A 20,636-nucleotide genomic window follows, 5' to 3' on the forward strand; every position below is an offset into this window, starting at 1 on the left:
CTCTCTCTCTCTCTCTCTCTCTCTCTCTCTCTCTCTCTCTCTCTCTCTCTCTCTATTAATTCAATAACGATAAAGACATGTCAAGTGTTACATTATCTATGTACTGTGTTTTAGCAATGTGCAAATAGTTGTAGTACGAATAGTAGGGGAAGATAAATGAACAGATACATATTAGTGTTATTCACAATGGTGTTTGTGCTCTACTGGTTACCCTTTTCTCATGGAGATGGGACACACATCTTCCTGCTGTGATTGCACACAGTTTATCAATGTTTGATTTGTTTTCACATTCTTTGTGGGTCTGTGTAGTCTGAGGGAAATATGTCTCTAATATGGTCATACATTGGGTAGGAGGTTAGGAAGTGCAGCTCAGTTTCCACCTCATTTTGTGGGCAGTGTGCACATAGCCCTGTCTTCTCTGCCTTTCTCAATCGGAGTCTGTACATAGTCAAATATTTCCTTATGTTTGGGTCAGTCACAGTGGTCAGGTATTCTGCCTCTGTGTACTCTGTGTTTAGGGCCAAATAGCATTCCACTTTGCAGAGTTTTTTTGGTTAATTATTTCCAGTGTCAAATAGTTATCTTTTTGTTTTCTCATGCTTTGGTTGGGTCTTATTGTGTTACTGTCTATTTCTTTCTTTCTTTCTTTCTTTCTCGCTCTCTCCGCACATGAATCACAATTGTGGGTATCAGCTGCAGATGGAGGATTATAGGCCTAAGCATGTCACACACGGAGAAACAGACACACACACACACACACACACACACACACACACACACACACACACACACACACACACAACACACACAAACACACACACACACACACACACACACACACACAGTAGGGAACAGTCAAGGTGCGAAGGATAATCTCTGATGATTTCCTAACTTGTTCGTTGAGTGCAGCTGGCTGTGTCTGGAATACCAGGTGTTTTCCATTATGCTCTCTTTACTGGCTGGCTGGCTGGCTGGCTGGCTGTGCTGTGTGTGTGTGTGTGTGTGTGTGTGTGTGTGTGTGTGTGTGTGTGTGTGTGTGTGTGTGTGTGTGTAAAATATTATGGGTTAATATATGTATCCAGTTAAACATTATAGGATAATGTCTGTACACAGTAAAGCATTATGGGATAATGTCTGTACGGAGTAAAGCATTATGGGATAATGTCTGTATCCAGTAAAGCATTATGGGATAATGTCTGTACGCAGTAAAGCATTATGGGATAATGTCTGTATCCAGTAAAGCATTATGGGATAATGTCTGTATCCAGTAAAGCATTATGGGATAATGTCTGTACGCAGTAAAGCATTATGGGATAATGTCTGTATCCAGTAAAGCATTATGGGATAATGTCTGTATCCAGTAAAGCATTATGGGATAATGTCTGTATCCAGTAAAGCATTATGGGATAATGTCTGTACCCAGTAAAGCATTATGGGATAATGTCTGTACGGAGTAAAGCATTATGGGATAATGTCTGTATCCAGTAAAGCATTATGGGATAATGTCTGTACGCAGTAAAGCATTATGGGATAATGTCTGTATCCAGTAAAGCATTATGGGATAATGTCTGTACGCAGTAAAGCATTATGGGATAATGTCTGTATCCAGTAAAGCATTATGGGATAATGTCTGTATCCAGAAAAGCATTATGGGATAATGTCTGTACCCAGTAAAGCATTATGGGATAATGTCTGTACGCAGTAAAGGATTATGGGATAATGTCTGTATCCAGTAAAGCATTATGGGATAATGTCTGTATCCAGTAAAGCATTATGGGATAATGTCTGTATCCAGTAAAGCATTATGGGATAATGTCTGTATCCAGTAAAGCATTATGGGATAATGTCTGTACGCTGTAAAGCATTATGGGATAATGTCTGTAAGCAGTAAAGCATTATGGGATAATGTCTGTATGCCGTAAAGCATTATGGGATAATGTCTGTAAGCAGTAAAGCATTATGGGATAATGTCTGTATGCCGTAAAGCATTATGGGATAATATCTGTACGTAGTAAAGCATTATGGGATAATATCTGTACGTAGTAAAGCATTATGGGATAATGTCTGTAAGCAGTAAAGCATTATGGGATAATGTCTGTGTAATGTGTAAACTATGACGAGTGATGCAGAACATCTGAAGGACAAACTTCAAATGGCCCAAAACAGACTGATTACAATTCTACTGAAGCTCAGCCTTATTGGACACACATTGGTCCTAATCATTTCAGGGAACTGAACTGGCTTCCTGTTGATCTCCAGGTGGTGTAGAACCAACTGTTCATGTTTTAAAGCTATACATGACCTTACCCCTAGTTACCTCTCTGGTTTTAGCCATCACACCAGAGCCAGTGTTGCCAATATCAGACCACTGTGCCATAGGAGGGTGGCTGGAAAAAGCTCTTTCCTGGTGCAGAGGAATAGAAAGGTGTACCATACCATATAAAACCATCCCTATGCTGAGCAATTTTAAGATAAACCTTAAGAAATGGTTTATGGGCAAAATGCTTTAAAACTGCACAGGCTAAAATGATGTAGAATTGTATCAATGAACATAACTTGGGAATCTATTTAATTCCTTTTACTGTTTCCTCTCTGTTGATGAGGTGTATGTGAGATTCATTTTGTTTTCATGTTATTATCTTGTGTATATTAAACCACAATGGAAATACGTTTCTTACACTTTTTTGTGTCATCCTCAATTATTTTAATCACATTGTATTGTATCCACATGTGTGGTTGTATTGTGCTTAAAATGGTCAAAGAAATCAAATTCAATTCAATTAAACTGGTCAGTGACATGATAGGTGATTGGCTACTGGAGTCAGTGAGGTGAGAGGTGATTGGCTACTAAAGTCAGTGAGGTGATAGGTGATAGGTTACTACAGCTACTGGTGGCCATTTTGTGCCAATATGTTGACAGCAGCAGTATAGGTCAGAGGTTAGAGAGGAACGAGGACACCTAACAAACCAAGCCAGTTCAAACCAGTTCTTTCTGACCATTCCAGTCTGATATGTCTGCTTGTTTGAATATATGGGACTCATTTGCCTGTAACACCAGTAGAGAGGGAAACATTTGAATGCAACACACACCTGAGAGTCCATAGCTCAAACACTGTATCTGACTGCATATCAAGAGGCTAATAATAAATCTCTCATGAATAGCCTACTGTTTAATAAGAAGTCTCTCATGAATATTCTACTGTTTAATAATAAATCTCTCATGAATAGCCTACTGTTTAGTAAGCAGCAGAAAGGCCCTGCGATTTACTAGTGTCCTGTCCAGAGGGTGTACTGGTACATCATGCTGCCTCACCCTACAGAAACAGGAGATAGACTGGTGTCCTGTCCAGAGGGTGTACTGGTACATCAAGCTGCCTCACCCTACAGAGACAGGAGATAGACTAGTGTCCTGTCCAGAGGGTGTACTGGTACATCAAGCTGCCTCACCCTAGAGAAACAAGAGATATACTGGTGTCCTGTCCAGAGGGTGTACTGGTACATCATGCTGCCTCACCCTAGAGAAACAGGAGATAGACTGGTGTCCTGTAGATCCTTCTGGGTCAAACAAGGACACCTACTGTTTAAAGCATCATACACTGCTCAAAAAAATAAAGGGAACACTTAAACAACACAATGTAACTCCAAGTCAATCACACTTCTGTGAAATCAAACTGTCCACTTAGGAAGCAACACTGATTGACAATAAATTTCACATGCTGTTGTGCAAATGGAATAGACAACAGGTGGAAATTATAGGCAATTAACAAGACACCGCCAATAAAGGAGTGGTTCTGCAGGTGGGGACCACGGACCACTTCTCAGTTTCTATGCTTCCTGGCTAATGTTTTGGTCACTTTTGAATGCTGGCGGTGCTTTCACTCTAGTGGTGGCATGAGACGGAGTCTACAACTCACACAAGTGGCTCAGGTAGTGCAGATCATCCAGGATGGCACATCAATGCGAGCTGTGGCAAGAAGGTTTGCTGTATCTGTCAGCGTAGTGTCCAGAGCATGGAGGTGCTACCAGGAGACAGGCCAGTACATCAGGAGACGTGGAGGAGGCCGTAGGAGGGCAACAACCCAGCAGCAGGACCGCTACCTCCGCCTTTGTGCAAGGAGGAGCAGGAGAAGCACTGCCAGAGCCCTGCAAAATGACCTCCAGCAGGCCACAAATGTGCTTGTGTCTGCTCAAACGGTCAGAAACAGACTCCATGAGGGTGGTATGAGGGCCCGACGTCCACAGGTGGGGGTTGTGCTTACAGCCCAACACCGTGCAGGACGTTTGGCATTTGCCAGAGAACACCAAGATTGGCAAATTCGCCACCGGCGCCCTGTGCTCTTCACAGATTAAAGCAGGTTCACACTGAGCACGTGACAGACGTGACAGAGTCTGGAGACGCCGTGGAGAACGTTCTGCTGCCTGCAACATCCTCCAGCATGACCGGTTTGGCGGTGGGTCAGTCATGGTGTGGGGTGGCATTTCTTTGGGGGGCCACACAGCCCTCCATGTGCTCGCCAGAGGTAGCCTGACTGCCATTAGGTACCGAGATGAGATCCTCAGACCCCCTTGTGAGACCATATGCTGGTGCGGTTGGCCCTGGGTTCCTCCTAATGCAAGACAATGCTAGACCTCATGTGGCTGGAGTGTGTCAGCAGTTCCTGCAAGAGGATGGCATTGATGCAATGGACTGGCCCGCCCGTTCCCCAGACCTGAATCCAATTGAGCACATCTGGGACATCATGTCTCGCTCCATCCACCAACACCACGTTGCACCACAGTCCAGGAGTTGGCGGATGGTCTGTGGTCTGAGGAGATCCCTCAGGAGACCATCCGCCACCTCATCAGGAGCATGCCCAGGCGTTGTAGGGAGGTCATACAGGCACGTGGAGGCCACACACACTACTGAGCCTAATTTTGACTTGTTTTAAGGACATTACATCAAAGTTGGATCAGCCTGTAGTGTAGTTTTCCACTTTAATTTTGAGTGTGACTCCAAATCCAGACCTCCATGGGTTGATAAATTGGATTTCCATTGATTATTTTTGTGTGATTTTGTTGTCAGCACATTCAACTATGTAAATAAAAAAATATTTAATAAGATTATTTCTTTCATTCAGATCTAGGATGTGTTGCTTAAGTGTTCCCTTTATTTTTTTGAGCAGTGTATTTTGACCATCCATTTTGTAACTGTAGTCGTGATGACCTTATGAAACAGACGTTGACCTGGGTCAGCTGCTTGGCTGGACAGGACAGAGTGTGGGTTAATGAGTTCCAGAACTAAACCACACTGTCTCAGACATAATGACAAACAGCTCTGGTTTAGACACACAGAAGGAAAAGAGGGAAGGGAGGGAGGGAGAGAGAGATAGAGAGATAGAGAGGTAGAAGGATTGCCCTTGCTATGTCTGCAATGTGTAACATCTGTAGCAGGGTTTGGGTTGTCTTCAGGAGTCATAACACACACTCACTCACTAGAGAGAGAGAGAGAGAGAGAGAGAGAGACAGAGACAGAGAGACAGAGAGAGACAGAGAGAGGGAGAGAGAGACAGAGAGAGAGAGACAGTGAGAGACAGAGACAGAGAGCGAGAGACAGAGAGAGAGAGACAGAGAGAGACAGAGAGAGACAGAGAGAGAGAGAGAGAGACAGAGAGAGAGAGAGAGAAACAGACAGACAGAGAGAGGGAGAGAGAGAGAGAGAGAGACAGAGAGAGAGACAGAGAGACAGAGAGAGAGACAGAGAGAGAGGGGGGGAGTGTTGTATTATAAAATAGTTAGTGTCTCCCCATCGAGAATGTTCCCTCTGGGTCTGTTAACATAGCTGCTTGAACATAATGACACACACACACACACACACACACACACACACACACACACACACACCTACTGACTAACTGACCTTTGTTACTGGATCTTGTCATTATTCCTGCTGTGTTCAGGTTAATGAAGCTCACCCCTTTACACAGCAGCCACCCTGTCAATATAGACACACACACTATACACACTACACACACTGCACACACACTATACACACACTACACACTATACACACTACACACACTAACGACACACTACACACACTACACACATTACACACACACTACACACACTACACACACTGCACATACTACACACACACTATACACACACTACACACACTAACGACACACTACACACACACTACACACACTATACACACTACACACACTACACACACTAACGACACACACACTACACACACTACACACACACACTATACACACTACACACGCACACACACACTACACACACTATACACACTACACACACTACACACACTCCTTTCCAAGATGGCGTAGCAGTTCAGACGTCCTTTGTCCTCCTCTTGTCATGTACCGTGTATATATATATATTTACATATTTTCTTCGCATATCTTTTTACATATTTTTTTCTAAAAACTCAACCTCAAAACACTCTCCTGCAACCCGCCTGTAACGGTCGTCGTATGTAATGGACCAAGGCGCAGTGGGTTGAGTGCTCATTTTTACGTTTATTAGAACACTTAAAATGACAAAACAAGAAATTGAACGAACGCACAGTATTGCAGGCTAAACACAGCTATGCAAAAACAACTTCCCACAAAAGACGGGTGAAAACAGGGCTACCTAAGTATGACTCCCAATCAGCAACAACGATGTATAGCTGTTCCTGATTGAGAGCCATACCAGGCCAACAAAGAAATACACAACGTAGAAAACCCATAGAAATACAAAACATAGAATAATCCCCAAAAACCCCGGAACACATAAAACAAACACCCCTCTTACATAAAGACATAACCCAACAAACCCCGAACCACATAAACCAAACACCCCCTGCCACGTCCTGACCAAACTACAATAACAAATAACCCCTTTACTGGTCAGGACGTGACACCGGCTCACCAATTAAAAAAATAAATATATTATTTACCTCAAATCTGAAATCCACAACAGAAGGTAGCCAGAGGTTAGCCAGTTCACTGGCTAACATTGGAGTTCAGCCAGCGACGGTTAGCGGTCCTCAGCTATCCATTAGCTCGAAAAGCTATCGCCAGTTTTTGTACAGTGCGACTCAGACCAGAGCATACCGGACCTATTCTCTCTCCATATCCCCGGATTTCTACCGCAGGCTCTGGACTTTTATACCTGGATCTTGCAGCGAGCTAGCTGCTACCTGAGTGACTATTGGCAAACGTCGGTCCTGGAGCTAACATAAATTATTCCGGAGCTAGCCAGCTGAGGAGTTCCATCAGCCACTCCTGGGCTATTCCGGAGCTAGCCAGCTGAAGAGTTCCATCAGCCACTCCATCAGCCACTCCTGGGCTACAATCACCTATCCGGACCCGTTTTTACTGCCCCATCGGGCCTTCACGACTGGACTACCGACGTTATCTGCCCGAGGGAGTTATCCAACTGGCCCCTCCGTCGCGACGTAACCTGAACGCCCATCTGCGGCCCGCTAATCATTAGCTATCTTATCGGCTGCTATCTGAATAGGTCTATCGGACAATTTTCTTGGGCCACTATAACTATAACTATTTTGCCAATTGGACTGGTCCCCCCTACCACACGGAACCCCACTAATCTACAGACTGAAACGCACGAGGTGGCTAAAAACAGACCTCCCTCCATCTTCTACCAGCTTGCTACCTATGGCTCGGCTAGCTATCTAATTCTCACTGGACCCTCTGATTACTCGGCTAAGCATGCCTCTCCTTAATGTCAATATGCCTTGTCCATTGCTGTTCTGGCTAGTGTTTATTGGCTTATTTCACTGTAGAGCCTCTAGCCCTGCTCATTATACCTTATCCAACCTTTCAGTTCCTCCACCCACACATGCTATGACATCTTCTGGCTTCAATTATGTTTCTAGAGACAATATCTCTCTCATCATCACTAAATGCCTAGGTTTACCTCCACTGTAGTCACATCCTACCATACCTTTGTCTGTACATTATACCTTGAAGCTATTTTATCGCCCCCAGAAACCTGGTCCTTTTACTCTCTATTCCGGACGTCACAGACGACCAATTCTCATAGCTTTCAGTCGTACCCTTATCCTCCTCCTCCTCTGTTCCTCTGGTGATGTAGAGGTGAATCCAGGCCCTGCAGTGCCTAGCTCCACTCCTATTCCCCAGGCGCTCTCTTTTGATGACTTCTGTAACCTTAATAGCCTTGGTTTCACGCATGTTAACATTAGAAGCCTCCTCCCAAGTTTGTTTTATTCACTGCTTTAGCACACTCTGCCAACCCGGATGTCCTAGCCGTGTCTGAATCCTGGCTTAGGAAGTCCACCAAAAACCTCTGAAATCTTCATCCCTAACTACAACGTTTTCAGACAAGATAGAATGGCCAAAGGGGGCGGTGTTGCAATCTACTGCAGAGATAGCCTGCAGAGTTCTGTTCTACTATCCAGGTCTGTACCCAAACAATTTGAACTTCTACTTTTAAAAATCCATCTCTCTAAAAACAAGCCTCTCACCGTTGCAGCCTGCTATAGACCACCCTCGGCCCCCAGCTGTGCTCTGGACACCATATGTGAACTGATTGCCCCCATCTATCTTCAGAGCTCGTGCTGCTAGGTGACCTAAACGGGGACATGCTTAACACCCCAGCCATCCTACAATCCAAGCTCGATGCCCTCAATCTCACACAAATTATTAATGAACCCACTAGGTACCACCCCAAAGCCGTAAACACGGGCACCCTCATAGATATCATCCTAACCAACTTGCCCTCTAAATACACCTCTGCTGTTTTCAACCAACATCTCAGCGATCACTGCCTCATTGCCTGCATCCGTAATGGGTCAGCGGTCAAACGACCTCCACTCATCACTGTCAAACGCACCCTGAAACATTTCAGCGAGCAAGTCTTTCTAATCGACCTGGCCCGGGTATCCTGGAAGGATATTGACCTCATCCCGTCAGTAGAGGATGCCTGGTTATTTTTTTTAAATGCCTTCCTCACCATCTTAAATAAGCATGGTCCATTCAAGAAATCTAGAACCAGGAACAGATATAGCCCTTGGTTCTCTCCAGACCTGACTGCCCTTAACCAACACAAAAACATCCTGTGGCGTTCTGCATTAGCATTGAACAGCCCCCGTGATATGCAGCTTTTCAGGGAAGTTAGAAACCAATATACACAGGCAGTTAGAAAAGCCAAGGCTAGCTTTTTCAAGTAGAAATTTGCTTCCTGCAACACAAACTCAAAAAAGTTCTGGGACACTGTAAAGTCCATGGAGAATAAGAACACCTCCTCCCAACTACCCACTGCACTGAGGATAGGAAACTCTGTCACAACCGATAAACCCACTATAATTGAGAATTTCAATAAGCATTTTTCTATGGCTGGCCATGCCTTCCACCTGGCTACCCCTACTGCAGTCAACATCACTGCACCCCCCACAGCTGCTCGCCCAAGCCTTCCCCATTTCTCCTTCACCCAAATCCATTCAGCTGATGTTCTGAAAGAGCTGCAAAATCTGGACCCCCTACAAATCAGCCGGGCTAGACAATCTGGACCCGTTCTTTCTAAAATTATCTGCCGAAATTGTTGCAACCCCTATTACTAGCCTGTTCAACCTCTCTTTCGTGTCGTCTGAGATTCCCAAAGATTGGAAAGCAGCTGCTGTCATCCCCCTCTTCAAAGGAGGGGACACTCTTGACCCAAACTGTTACAGACCTATATCTATCCTACCCTGCCTTTCTAAGGTCTTCGAAAGCCAAGTCAACAAACAGATGACCGACCATTTCGAATCCCACCGCACCTTCTCCGCTATGCACTCTAGTTTCAGAGCTGGTCATGGGTGCACCTCAGCCACGCTCAAGGTCCTAAACGATATCGTAACCGCCATCGATAAGAAACAAAACTGTGCTGCCGTATTCATTGACCTGGCCAAAGCTTTCGACTCTGTCAATCACCACATCCTCATCGGCAGACTCAATAGCCTTGGTTTCTCAAACGATTGCCTCGCCTGGTTCACCAACTGCTTCTCTGATAGAGTTCAATGTGTCAAATCGGATGGCCTGTTGTCCAGGCCTCTGATAGTCTCTATGGGGGTGCCACAGGGTTCAATTCTTGGGCCAACTCTTTTCTCTGTATACATCAATGATGTCGCTCTTGCTGCTGGTGAGTCTCTGATCCACCTCTAAGCAGACAACACCATTCTGTATACTTCTGGCCCTTCTTTGGACACTGTGTTAACAACCCTCCAGACGAGCATCAATGCCATACAACTCTCTTTCCGTGGCCTCCAACTGCTCCTAAATACAAGTAAAACTAAATGCATGCTCTTCAACCGATCGCTGCCTGCACTTGCCCGCCTGTCCAGCATCACTACTCTGGACGGTTCTGACTTAGAATATGTGGACAACTACAAATACCTAGGTGTCTGGTTAGACTGTAAACTCTCCTTCCAGACTCACATCAAACATCTCCAATCCAAAGTTAAATCTAGAATTCGCTTCCTACAAAGCATCCTTCACTCATGCTGCCAAACATACCCTCGTAAAACTGACCATCCTACCGATCCTCGACTTTGGCGATGTCATTTACAAAATAGCCTCCAATACCCTACTCAACAAACTGGATGCAGTCTATCACAGTGCCATCCGTTTTGTCACCAAAGCCCCATATACTACCCACCACTGCGACCTGTACGCTCTCGTTGGCTGGCCCTCGCTTCATAATCGTCGCCAAGCCCACTGGCTACAGGTCATCTACAAGACCCTGCTAGGTAAAGTCCCCCCTTATCTCCGCTCACTGGTCACCATAGCAGCACCCACCTGTAGCACACGCTCCAGCAGGAATATCTCTCTGGTCACCCCCAAAGCCAATTCCTCCTTTGGCCGTCTCTCCTTCCAGTTCTCTGCTGCCAATGACTGGAACGAACTACAAAAATCTCGGAAACTAGAAACACTTATCTCCCTCACCTGCTTTAAGCACCAGCTGTCAGTGCAGCTCACAGATCATAGCCCATCTATAATTTAGCCCAAACAACTACCGCTTCCCCTACTGTATTTATTTATTTTACTCCTTTGCACCCCATTATTTATATTTCTACTTTGCACTTTCTTCTACTACAAATCTACTATTCCAGTGTTTTACTTGCTATATTGTATTTACTTTGCCACCATGGCCTTTTTTTGCCTTTACCTCCCTTATCTCACCTCATTTGCTCACATTGTATATAGACTTATTTTTCTACTGTATTATTGACTGTATGTTTGTTTTACTCCATGTGTAACTCTGTGTTGTATGTTGTCGAACTGCTTTGCTTTATCTTGGCCAGGTCGCAATTGTAAATGAGAACTTGTTCTCAACTTGCCTACCTGGTTAAATAAAGGTGAAATAAAACACACACTATACACACTACACACACTACACACTGTACACAGACTGTACACACTGTACACACTACACACACTACACACACACTATACACACTACACACACTACACACACACTATACACACTACACACACTACACACACTGTACACACTACACACACTACACACACTATACACACACTACACACACTACACACACACTACACACACTATACGCACACATTACACACACTACACATAATAAACACACTCACTCACACACACTAAACATACACACTACACACTACACACTACACACACACTCCTGCTCTGAGCCACATTTAAGAGTCTATAGATCTGTTTGCTGCTTCATGCAGATAAACCAACTAGCTCTCTCAGTCTCACGGCTGAATTAGACGTTTATCCATGTTTAAGGTTACGTTTAGGCATTACCTCTGAATGTTTTATCTTAGGGTTACGTTTAGGCATTACCTCTGAATGTTTTATGTTAAGGTTACGTTTAGGCATTACCTCTGAATGTTTTATGTTAAGGTTACGTTTAGGCATTACCTCTGAATGTTAAGGTTATGTTTAGGCATTACCTCTGAATGTTTTATGTTAGGGTTACGTTTAGGCATTACCTCTGAATGTTTTATGTTAGGGTTACGTTTAGGCATTACCTCTGAATGTTTTATGTTAGGGTTACGTTTAGGCATTACCTCTGAATGTTTTATGTTAAGGTTACTTTAGGCATTACCTCTGAATGTTTTATGTTAGGGTTACGTTTAGGCATTACCTCTGAATGTTTTATGTTAGGGTTACGTTTAGGCATTACCTCTGAATGTTTTATGTTAGGGTTACGTTTAGGCATTACCTCTGAATGTTTTATGTTAGGGTTACGTTTAGGCATTACCTCTGAATGTTTTATGTTAGGGTTACGTTTAGGCATTACCTCTGAATGTTTTATGTTAGGGTTACGTTTAGGCATTACCTCTGAATGTTTTATGTTAGGGTTACGTTTAGGCATTACCTCTGAATGTTTTATGTTAGGGTTACGTTTAGGCATTACCTCTGAATGTTTTATGTTAAGGTTACGTTTAGGCATTAACTCTGCATTATTAAGGTTAGCATTAAGGTTTGGGATAGTCTCAAAACAAAGATCTGAAAAACATCTTTCTATTGTTGGATTTGAATTTACAACTTTTGGCTGTTTAGAATCAGAGACAGATGCTTACGCTCATCTCCACGACAACCGACCTGAAGGTAACATATTGTTGCCCCTAGACGCCGGTTTCCAACGTCATCTCCCGTCGTCCTCAGACATGGATGGACGTCGAATACTGACTTGTATTACGGGTGACCTGTCTCGAGTCAAACAGTCCCTAGTGAACGTCTACACGACCCTTTGCACAGGTTTCACATTTTGTTGCCTTAAAATTTTATCTAAAATGAGATTCAATTACATTCTTATTTTTATCGATTTATACAACCTGCTACACATTTTCAAAGTGCAAGTAAAATTATAGAACATTTTCCAAAGAAATACAAAATGAAGATGGGTTGATGAAGTGTGTCTTCACCCCCCACTGAGTTAATACCTGGTGGAAGCACCTTTGGCAGCCATGACAGCTGAATGATTTTAAATAAGATTCTTCCAACTCTTAGGGAAACATATATCAACATCGCTGAAGCTCAGTACGTTTGATTGGGAACCATTGATGTAAAACAATATTCTGTACATCTGTAAGGGAAAACATTGAATATAATCTGTTTTTAGATGGAATTTTAAGGCAGCAAAATGTGTCTTCATTCTGAATTAGACACTGAGTCCCAAACGACATCCTCTCCCCTGTGTACTGCCCTACCTTCATGGACCCTGGTCAAAGGTAGTGAGCTGTGTAGGGAATAAGGTGTCATTTAGGACGCACTCAGAGTCTGTATAGTCCATCCTCCTGAGGAACAAAGTCTAGACTAAAGTTATTCACACCCATTGTGTGTATGTGTGTGTGTGCGTGTGCGTGTGTGTGTGTGTGTGTGTGTGTGTGTGTGTGTGTGTGTGTGTGTGTGTGTGTGTGTGTGTGTGTGTGTGTGTGTGTGTGTGTGTGAGTGAGTGAGTGAAGAAGTAACTGTAGATTCAAGTTATTCACAGCAGAGAGACAGTGAGACTAGAATAGAATCTGTTACTGTCGTCTAAGGAGACCTGTTTGGTTCAGTTTTGAACGAGTCCTCTGTGGAGCGACTGTCCTCTTCACTCTGTCTGTCTGTCTGTCTGTCTGTCTGTCTGTCTGTCTGTCTGTCTGTCTGTCTGTCTGTCTGTCTGTCTGTCTGTCTGTCTGTCTGTCTGTGTCTGTGTCTCTGTCTCCCTCTCCCTTGTTTCCCTCTCCCCCTGTCTCCCTCTCCCCTGTCTCCCTCTCCCCTGTCTCCGTCTCCCCCATCTCTTTCTCCCCGTCTCTCTCTCCCCTGTCTCCCTCTCCCCTGTCTCCCTCTCCCCTGTCTCCCTCTCCCCCTGTCTCCCTCTCCCCCTGTCTCCCTCTCCCCTGTCTCCCTCTCCCCTGTCTCCCTCTCCCCTGTCTCCCTCTCCCCTGTCTCCCTCTCCCCTGTTTCCCTCTCCCCTGTCTCCCTCTCCCCTGTCTCCCTCTCCCGTGTCTCCCTCTCCCCTGTCTCCCTCTCCCCTGTCTCCCTCTCCCCTGTCTCCCTCTCCCCTGTCTCCCTCTCCCCCTGTCTCCCTCTCCCCTGTCTCCCTCTCCCCTGTCTCCCTCTCCCCTGTCTCCCTCTCCTCCTGTCTCCCTCTCCCCCTGTCTCCCTCTCCCCTGTCTCCCTCTCCCCCCTGTCTCCCTCTCCCCCTGTCTCCCTCTCCCCGTGTCTCCCTCTCCCCTGTCTCCCTCTCCCCTGTCTCCCTCTCCCCCTGTCTCCCTCTCCCCCTGTCTCCCTCTCCCCTGTCTCCCTCTCCCCTGTCTCCCTCTCCCCTGTCTCCGTCTCCCCCATCTCTCTCCCCCTGTCTCCCTCTCCCCTGTCTCCCTCTCCCCTGTCTCCCTCTCCCCTGTCTCCCTCTCCCCCTGTCTCCCTCTCCCCCTGTCTCCCTCTCCCCTGTCTCCCTCTCCCCCTGTCTCCCTCTCCCCTGTCTCCCTCTCCCCTGTCTCCCTCTCCCCTGTTTCCCTCTCCCCTGTCTCCCTCTCCCCTGTCTCCCTCTCCCCTGTCTCCCTCTCCCCCTGTTTCCCTCTCCCCTGTCTCCCTCTCCCCCTGTCTCCCTCTCCCCTGTCTCCCTCTCCCTGTCTCCCTCTCCCCTGTCTCCCTCTCCCCTGTCTCCCTCTCCCCCCTGTCTCCCTCTCCTCCTGTCTCCCTCTCCCCCTGTCTCCCTCTCCCCCTGTCTCCCTCTCCCCCTGTCTCCCTCTCCCCCTGTCTCCCTCTCCCCCTGTCTCCCTCTCCCCTGTCTCCCTCTCCCCCTGTCTCCCTCTCCCCCTGTCTCCCTCTCCCCCTGTCTCCCTCTCCCCCTGTCTCCCTCTCCCCTGTCTCCCTCTCCCCCTGTCTCCCTCTCCCCTGTCTCCCTCTCCCCCTGTCTCCCTCTCCTCCTGTCTCCCTCTCCCCCTGTCTCCCTCTCCCCCTGTCTCCCTCTCCTCCTGTCTCCCTCTCCCCCTGTCTCCCTCTCCCCTGTCTCCCTCTCCCCCTGTCTCCCTCTCCCCCTGTCTCCCTCTCCCCCTGTCTCCCTGTCTCCTATCATGTATCCTGCTGATCCTCTGGTAATAGAATAGGGGGATAACATTACAACACCTGCCAGGCGGTTTCCTCATTCCACTGCTCTTTCTTCCCTCCACTGGCTAAACATTAAACACTCCGACACACTCATCCTGTGTGTCTGTTTGTGTTTGTTCGATCGATCGATAAGACACTGGTACAAAACACTGCAGTGATTATGTCTCTGTTCTGGTCAATATTGGGGTGAAGTAACACCAGACATACAGAATACTCTCTCTCTCTCTCTCTCTCTCTCTCTCTCTCTCTCTCTCTCTCTCTCTGTCTCGCTCTCTCTCTCTCTCTCTCTCTCTCTCTTTCTGTCTCGCTCTCTCTTTCTCTCTCTCTCTCTCTCTCTCTCTCTCTCTCTCTCTCTCTCTCTCTCTCTCTCGCTTTCTCTCTCTTTCTCTCTCTCTCTCTCTCTCTCTCTCTCTCTCTCTCTCTCTCTCTCATCCTTCCCCTCTCTCCCTACCTCTTTCCCTCCCTCTCTACTCTCCCCCTCTTCTCTCTCTCCCTCCATCCCTCTCTCTCAGACTCATTCCCAGAGGGAATGAAATTAGACGTCACTCTCTAGCTGTGACGGGGAACCTCTTCTGTGTGACACCTGTGGAATTAGATGTCACTCTCTAGCTGTGACGAGGAACCTCTTCTGTGTGACACCTGTGGAATTAGATGTCACTCTCTAGCTGTGACGGGGAACCTCTTCTGTGTGACACCTGTGGAATTAGATGTCACTCTCTAGCTGTGACGGGGAACCTCTTCTGTGTGACACCTGTGGAATTAGATGTCACTCTCTAGCTGTGACGGGGAACCTCTTCTGTGTGACACCTGTGGAATTAGATGTCACTCCGTAGCTGTGATGAGGAACCTCTTCTGTGTGACACCTGTGGAATTAGATGTCACTCCGTAGCTGTGACAAGGAATCTCTTCTGTGTGACATACTCTTGGACTTGTACATGTGAGTGCACACACACACAAACACAGCCCATCACAGCCCCCAGCAGAGAGAGAGAGATTGGAACAGAATGGAATTTGAAACGTTTTAGCCAAAAATGTTTCCACAGTAAAGGTGTTTTTTGCAGAAACGTTTCAGATTTCGTTCCGTTCTCCGACTACACAGCAGCTGAAGAGGGGGACCGGCCGTCGGCGTGGGACACAGACGCACATGCCGTGGCGCAGAAGAAACCGCCGTAAACACCACTTTGACCTCTGACCTGTATGACCAAACAGGAAGTCAATTTTCCTGGGCTGTGATTGGATAGAGAGACTGACAATGATGTGTATGCAATAGCTCAGCGATATGTCTAACATTACACCTAGACAGAAGACAAGGTGAAGCTATTTCAACATATTTATCCAGTCTTTTAGGACACCTCATATCTTACCGTATGTTACTATCTTATATGATGTACTTACAGGTGCTAGGCGTTGGTTTGGAATCACATGTCATTTCCTCTGTGATGGAAGTGGATGATGAGACTTTTCCCATAGTTGTCTGATGGAGCAGAGTAGAATTCCCTTCTGAGAATTCACTAGGGACAAACACAAGTCATTCAGCACTATGGGATAAACACACACACACACACACGCACGCACGCACGCACACACACACACACACACACACACACACACACACACACACACACACACACACACACATACATACATACACACACACACACACACACACACAGATTGAGATCAGCATATCTTTACAGGGAACTATAAATCAGTGTGTGTGTGGCTGTGTAGTGCCATTAGCAGTGTGGGAACCTTTACAACCCTAAAGGGACTTATGTAACCCCCCCCGCTTTGGTTACATAAGTCCCTATAGAGTCACCCTTCATCTCCCCATGGTGATGGTGAGGATGATGAAGAGGAGGAGAATAAGAAAGGGATATGTAATATTATGCTGAGAGGCGTAAGCAATTAATGAAAGCAACTCTCTCTTTATCAATTCAATTCAATTCAAGGGGTTTTATTAGCATGGGAAACATATGTTAACATTGCCAAATCAAGTGAGGTAGATAATAAACAAAAGTGAAATAAACAATAAAAATGAACAGTGAACATTACACTCACAGAAGTTTCAAAAGAATAAACACATTTCAAATGTCATATTATGTGTATATACAGTGTTGTAACGATGCACAAATGGTTAAAGTACAAAAGGGAAAATAAATAAGCATAAATATGGGTTGTATTTACAATGGTGTTTGTTCTTCACTGGTTGACCTTTTCTTGTAGCAACAGGTCACAAATCTTGCTGTTGTGATTGCACACTGTGGTATTTCACCCAGTAGATATGGGAGTTTATCAACATCGGGTTTGTTTTTGAATTCTTTGTGGGTCTGTGTAATCTGAGGGAAATATGTGTCTCTAATATGGTCATACATTGGGCAGGAGGTTAGGAAGTACAGCTCCGTTTCCATCTCATTTTGTGGGCAGTGTGTACATAGCCTGTCTTCTCTTGAGAGCCAGGTCTGCCTACGGCGGCCTTTCTCGATAGCAAGGCTATGCTCACTGAGTCTGTACATAGTCAAAGCTTTCCTTAAGTTTGGGTCAGTCACAGTGGTCAGGCATTCTGCCACTGTGTACTCTCTGTCAAAAATCATTCTAGTTTGCTCTGTTTTTTTGTAAATTCTTTCCAATGTGTCAAGTAATTATCTTTTTGTTTTCTCATGATTTGGTTGGGTCTAATTGTGTTGCTGTCCTGGGCTCTGTGGGGTGTGCTTGTGTTTGTGAACAGAGCCCCAGGACTAGCTTGCTAAGGGGACTCTTCTCCAGGTTCTTCTCTATGTAGGTGATGGCTTTGTTATGGAAGGTTTGGGAATCGCTTAATTTTAGGTGGTTGTAGAATATAACGGGGTCATTTATGGATTTTGATAATTAGCGGGTATCGGCCTAATTCTGCTCTGCATGCATTATTTGGTGTTCTACGTTGTACACAGAGGATATTTTTGCAGAATTCTGCATGCAGAGTCTCAATTTGGTGTTTGTCCCATTTTGTGAATTATTGGTTGGTGAGCGGACCCCAGACCTCACAACCATAAGGGGAATGGGTTCTATAACTGATTCAACTATTTTTAGACAGATCCTAATTGGTATGTTGCATTGAGTTCCTTTTGATGGCATTGAAGGCCCTTGCCTTGTCTCTCAGATCGTTCATAGCTTTGTGGTAGTTACCTGTGGCGCTGATGTTTAGGCCAAGGTATGTCTAGTTTTTTGTGCGCTCTAGAGCAATGGTGTCTAGATGGAATTTATATTTGTGGTCCTGGTGACTGGACCTTTTTTGGAACGCCATTATTTTGGTCTTACTAAGATTTACTGTCAGGGCCCAGGTCTGGCAGAATCTGTGCAGAAGATCTAGGTGCTGCTGAAGGCCCTCCTTGGTTGGGGACAGATGCACCAGATCATCAGTAGACATTTGACTTCAGATTCTAGTAGGGTGAGGCCGGGTGCTGCAGACTGTTCTAGTGCCCTCGCCAATTCGTTGATATATATGTTGAAGAGGGTGGGGCTTAAGCTGCATCCCTGTCTCACCCCACGGCCCTGTGGGAAGAAATGTGTGTGTGTTTTGCCTATTTTAACCGCAGACTTGTTGTTTGTGTAAATGGATTTTATAATGTCGTATGTTTTTCCCCAAACACCACTTTCCATCAATTTGTATAGCAGAACCTCATGCCAAATTGAGTCGAAGGCTTGTTTGAAATCAACAAAGCATGAGAAGACTTTGCCTTTCTTTTGGTTTGTTTGTTTGTCAATTAGGGTGTGCAGGGTGAATACGTGGTCTGTTACAGTAATTTGGTAAAAAGACAATTTGACATTTATCTCTCTCTCTCTTCCTCTCTGTGTTCTTGTGTGTGCATGTGTGTGTGTGTGCGCATGTGTGTGTGTGTGTGCGCGCATGTGTGTCTGTTTGTTTGTGTGTGCACGTGTGTGTGTGTGTGCATGTGTGTCTGTGTGTGTGTATGTGTGTCTGTGTGTGTGTGCACGTGTGTGTGTGTGTGTGTGTGTGTGTGTGTGTGTGTGTGTGTAGCATGTAGGGTAGACCAGGCTGAGCCCCCTGATGAGTTGAGTCCCCCCACCCCTCCTCTCCCAGCGTAGCCAGGTGGGATGTCCCAGATGTGTGTCCTCTTATCTCTGCTCACCCTCTCTGGCTACACCCAGGTAAGACTCTCTGTCTTTCTCACACACACACACACACACACACACACACACACACACACACACACACACACACACACACACACACACACACACACACACACACACACACACACACACACACACACACACACACACACGCACGCGCGCACACACGCACAGACAGGTGTAAGGTCTTAATTTGATCACTGTTGATGCTGAGAATGTTCCTAGGCCGTAGGATTTACATAAATTCACTGAAAACCTGCACTAACACACAATTTTGCTAATAGCCTAATGTGATAAAGCCTGGATCAGCCTAATCACTAAATATTACGATCCTGTTTGCTGCAAATGTATTCTGCTGGGACAAACGGAACAAATGAAGGGCTCCCGAGTGGCGCAGTGGTCTAAGGCACTGTATCTCAGTGCAAGAGGCGTCAATACAGTTCCTGGTTTTGAATCCAGGCTGTATCACATCCGGCTGTGATTGGGAGTCCTATAGGGCGGTGCACAATTGGCCCAGTGTTGTCCCAGTTTGGCCTGGGGTAGGCCGTCATTGTAATTAAGAATGTGTTCTTAACTGACTTGCCTAGTTAAATAAATAAATAAACAAATTAAATAAAGAGAGTACATTTGTACACACACACACACACACACACACACACACAAACATTTATTTAGATGGAGGTTCAGCAGAGTCTAATTACTGTTCTCCTTTTGTACCCAGGTCTCCTCGGCTAAATCTCTGAAGCTCCTGATGGAACAATGGACGAGCTACAAGAACCAGTGTTCTCAGAGCATCGTCACCACGCCTCCCGCCTCAGGTCAGTCTCTGCCTCACGCTGTGATGTCATCAACCTCAGACCCTTCATAACCACAGTGGATAATCTGCTGATTGAAACTTTTGCCCAATTAGAAATGGACACGTACACATATCACCACTCTACCCCATCACAGAGCCTCCCTGTCATGTGAGAGCTAGGTTTTTCCTGTGGTATAATGGTATGTGAGAGCTAGGTTATTCCTGTGGTATAATGGTATGTCAGAGATAGGTTATTCCTGTGGTATAATGGCGTGTGGGAGCTAGGTTATTCCTGTGGTATAACGGTATGTCAGAGATAGGTTATTCCTGTGGTATAATGGTATGTGAGAGCTAGGTTATTCCTGTGGTATAATGGTATGTGAGAGCTAGGTTATTCCTGTGGTATAATGGTATGTGAGAGCTAGGTTATTCCTGTGGTATAATGGTATGTCAGAGCTAGGTTATTCCTGTGGTATAATGGTATGTGAGAGCTAGGTTATTCCTGTGGTATAATGGTATGTCAGAGATAGGTTATTCCTGTGGTATAATGGCATGTGGGAGCTAGGTTATTCCTGTGGTATAACGGTATGTCAGAGATAGGTTA

At 45.6% G+C, this 20,636-nt stretch overlaps 1 protein-coding gene across 4 annotated transcripts in view; it reads left to right on the top strand.

The window, feature by feature from the left end:
* The window catches only part of LOC106592205 (glucagon receptor), a 65,217-nt gene that overhangs the window by 18,765 nt on the left and 25,816 nt on the right, over nt 1-20,636 (top strand). For all 4 annotated transcript variants that reach the window (XM_045690772.1, XM_045690775.1, XM_045690774.1 and 1 more), the window contains exons 2-3: nt 19,121-19,251; nt 19,958-20,054. In XM_045690772.1, coding sequence (XP_045546728.1) covers nt 19,198-19,251; nt 19,958-20,054 — 151 coding nt within the window. In that variant the 5' untranslated portion in view covers nt 19,121-19,197. The remainder of the gene's footprint in view (nt 1-19,120; nt 19,252-19,957; nt 20,055-20,636) is intronic.

Source organism: Salmo salar, chromosome ssa12, assembly GCF_905237065.1.
Source record: "Salmo salar chromosome ssa12, Ssal_v3.1, whole genome shotgun sequence".
NCBI classification, from domain to species: domain Eukaryota; kingdom Metazoa; phylum Chordata; class Actinopteri; order Salmoniformes; family Salmonidae; genus Salmo; species Salmo salar.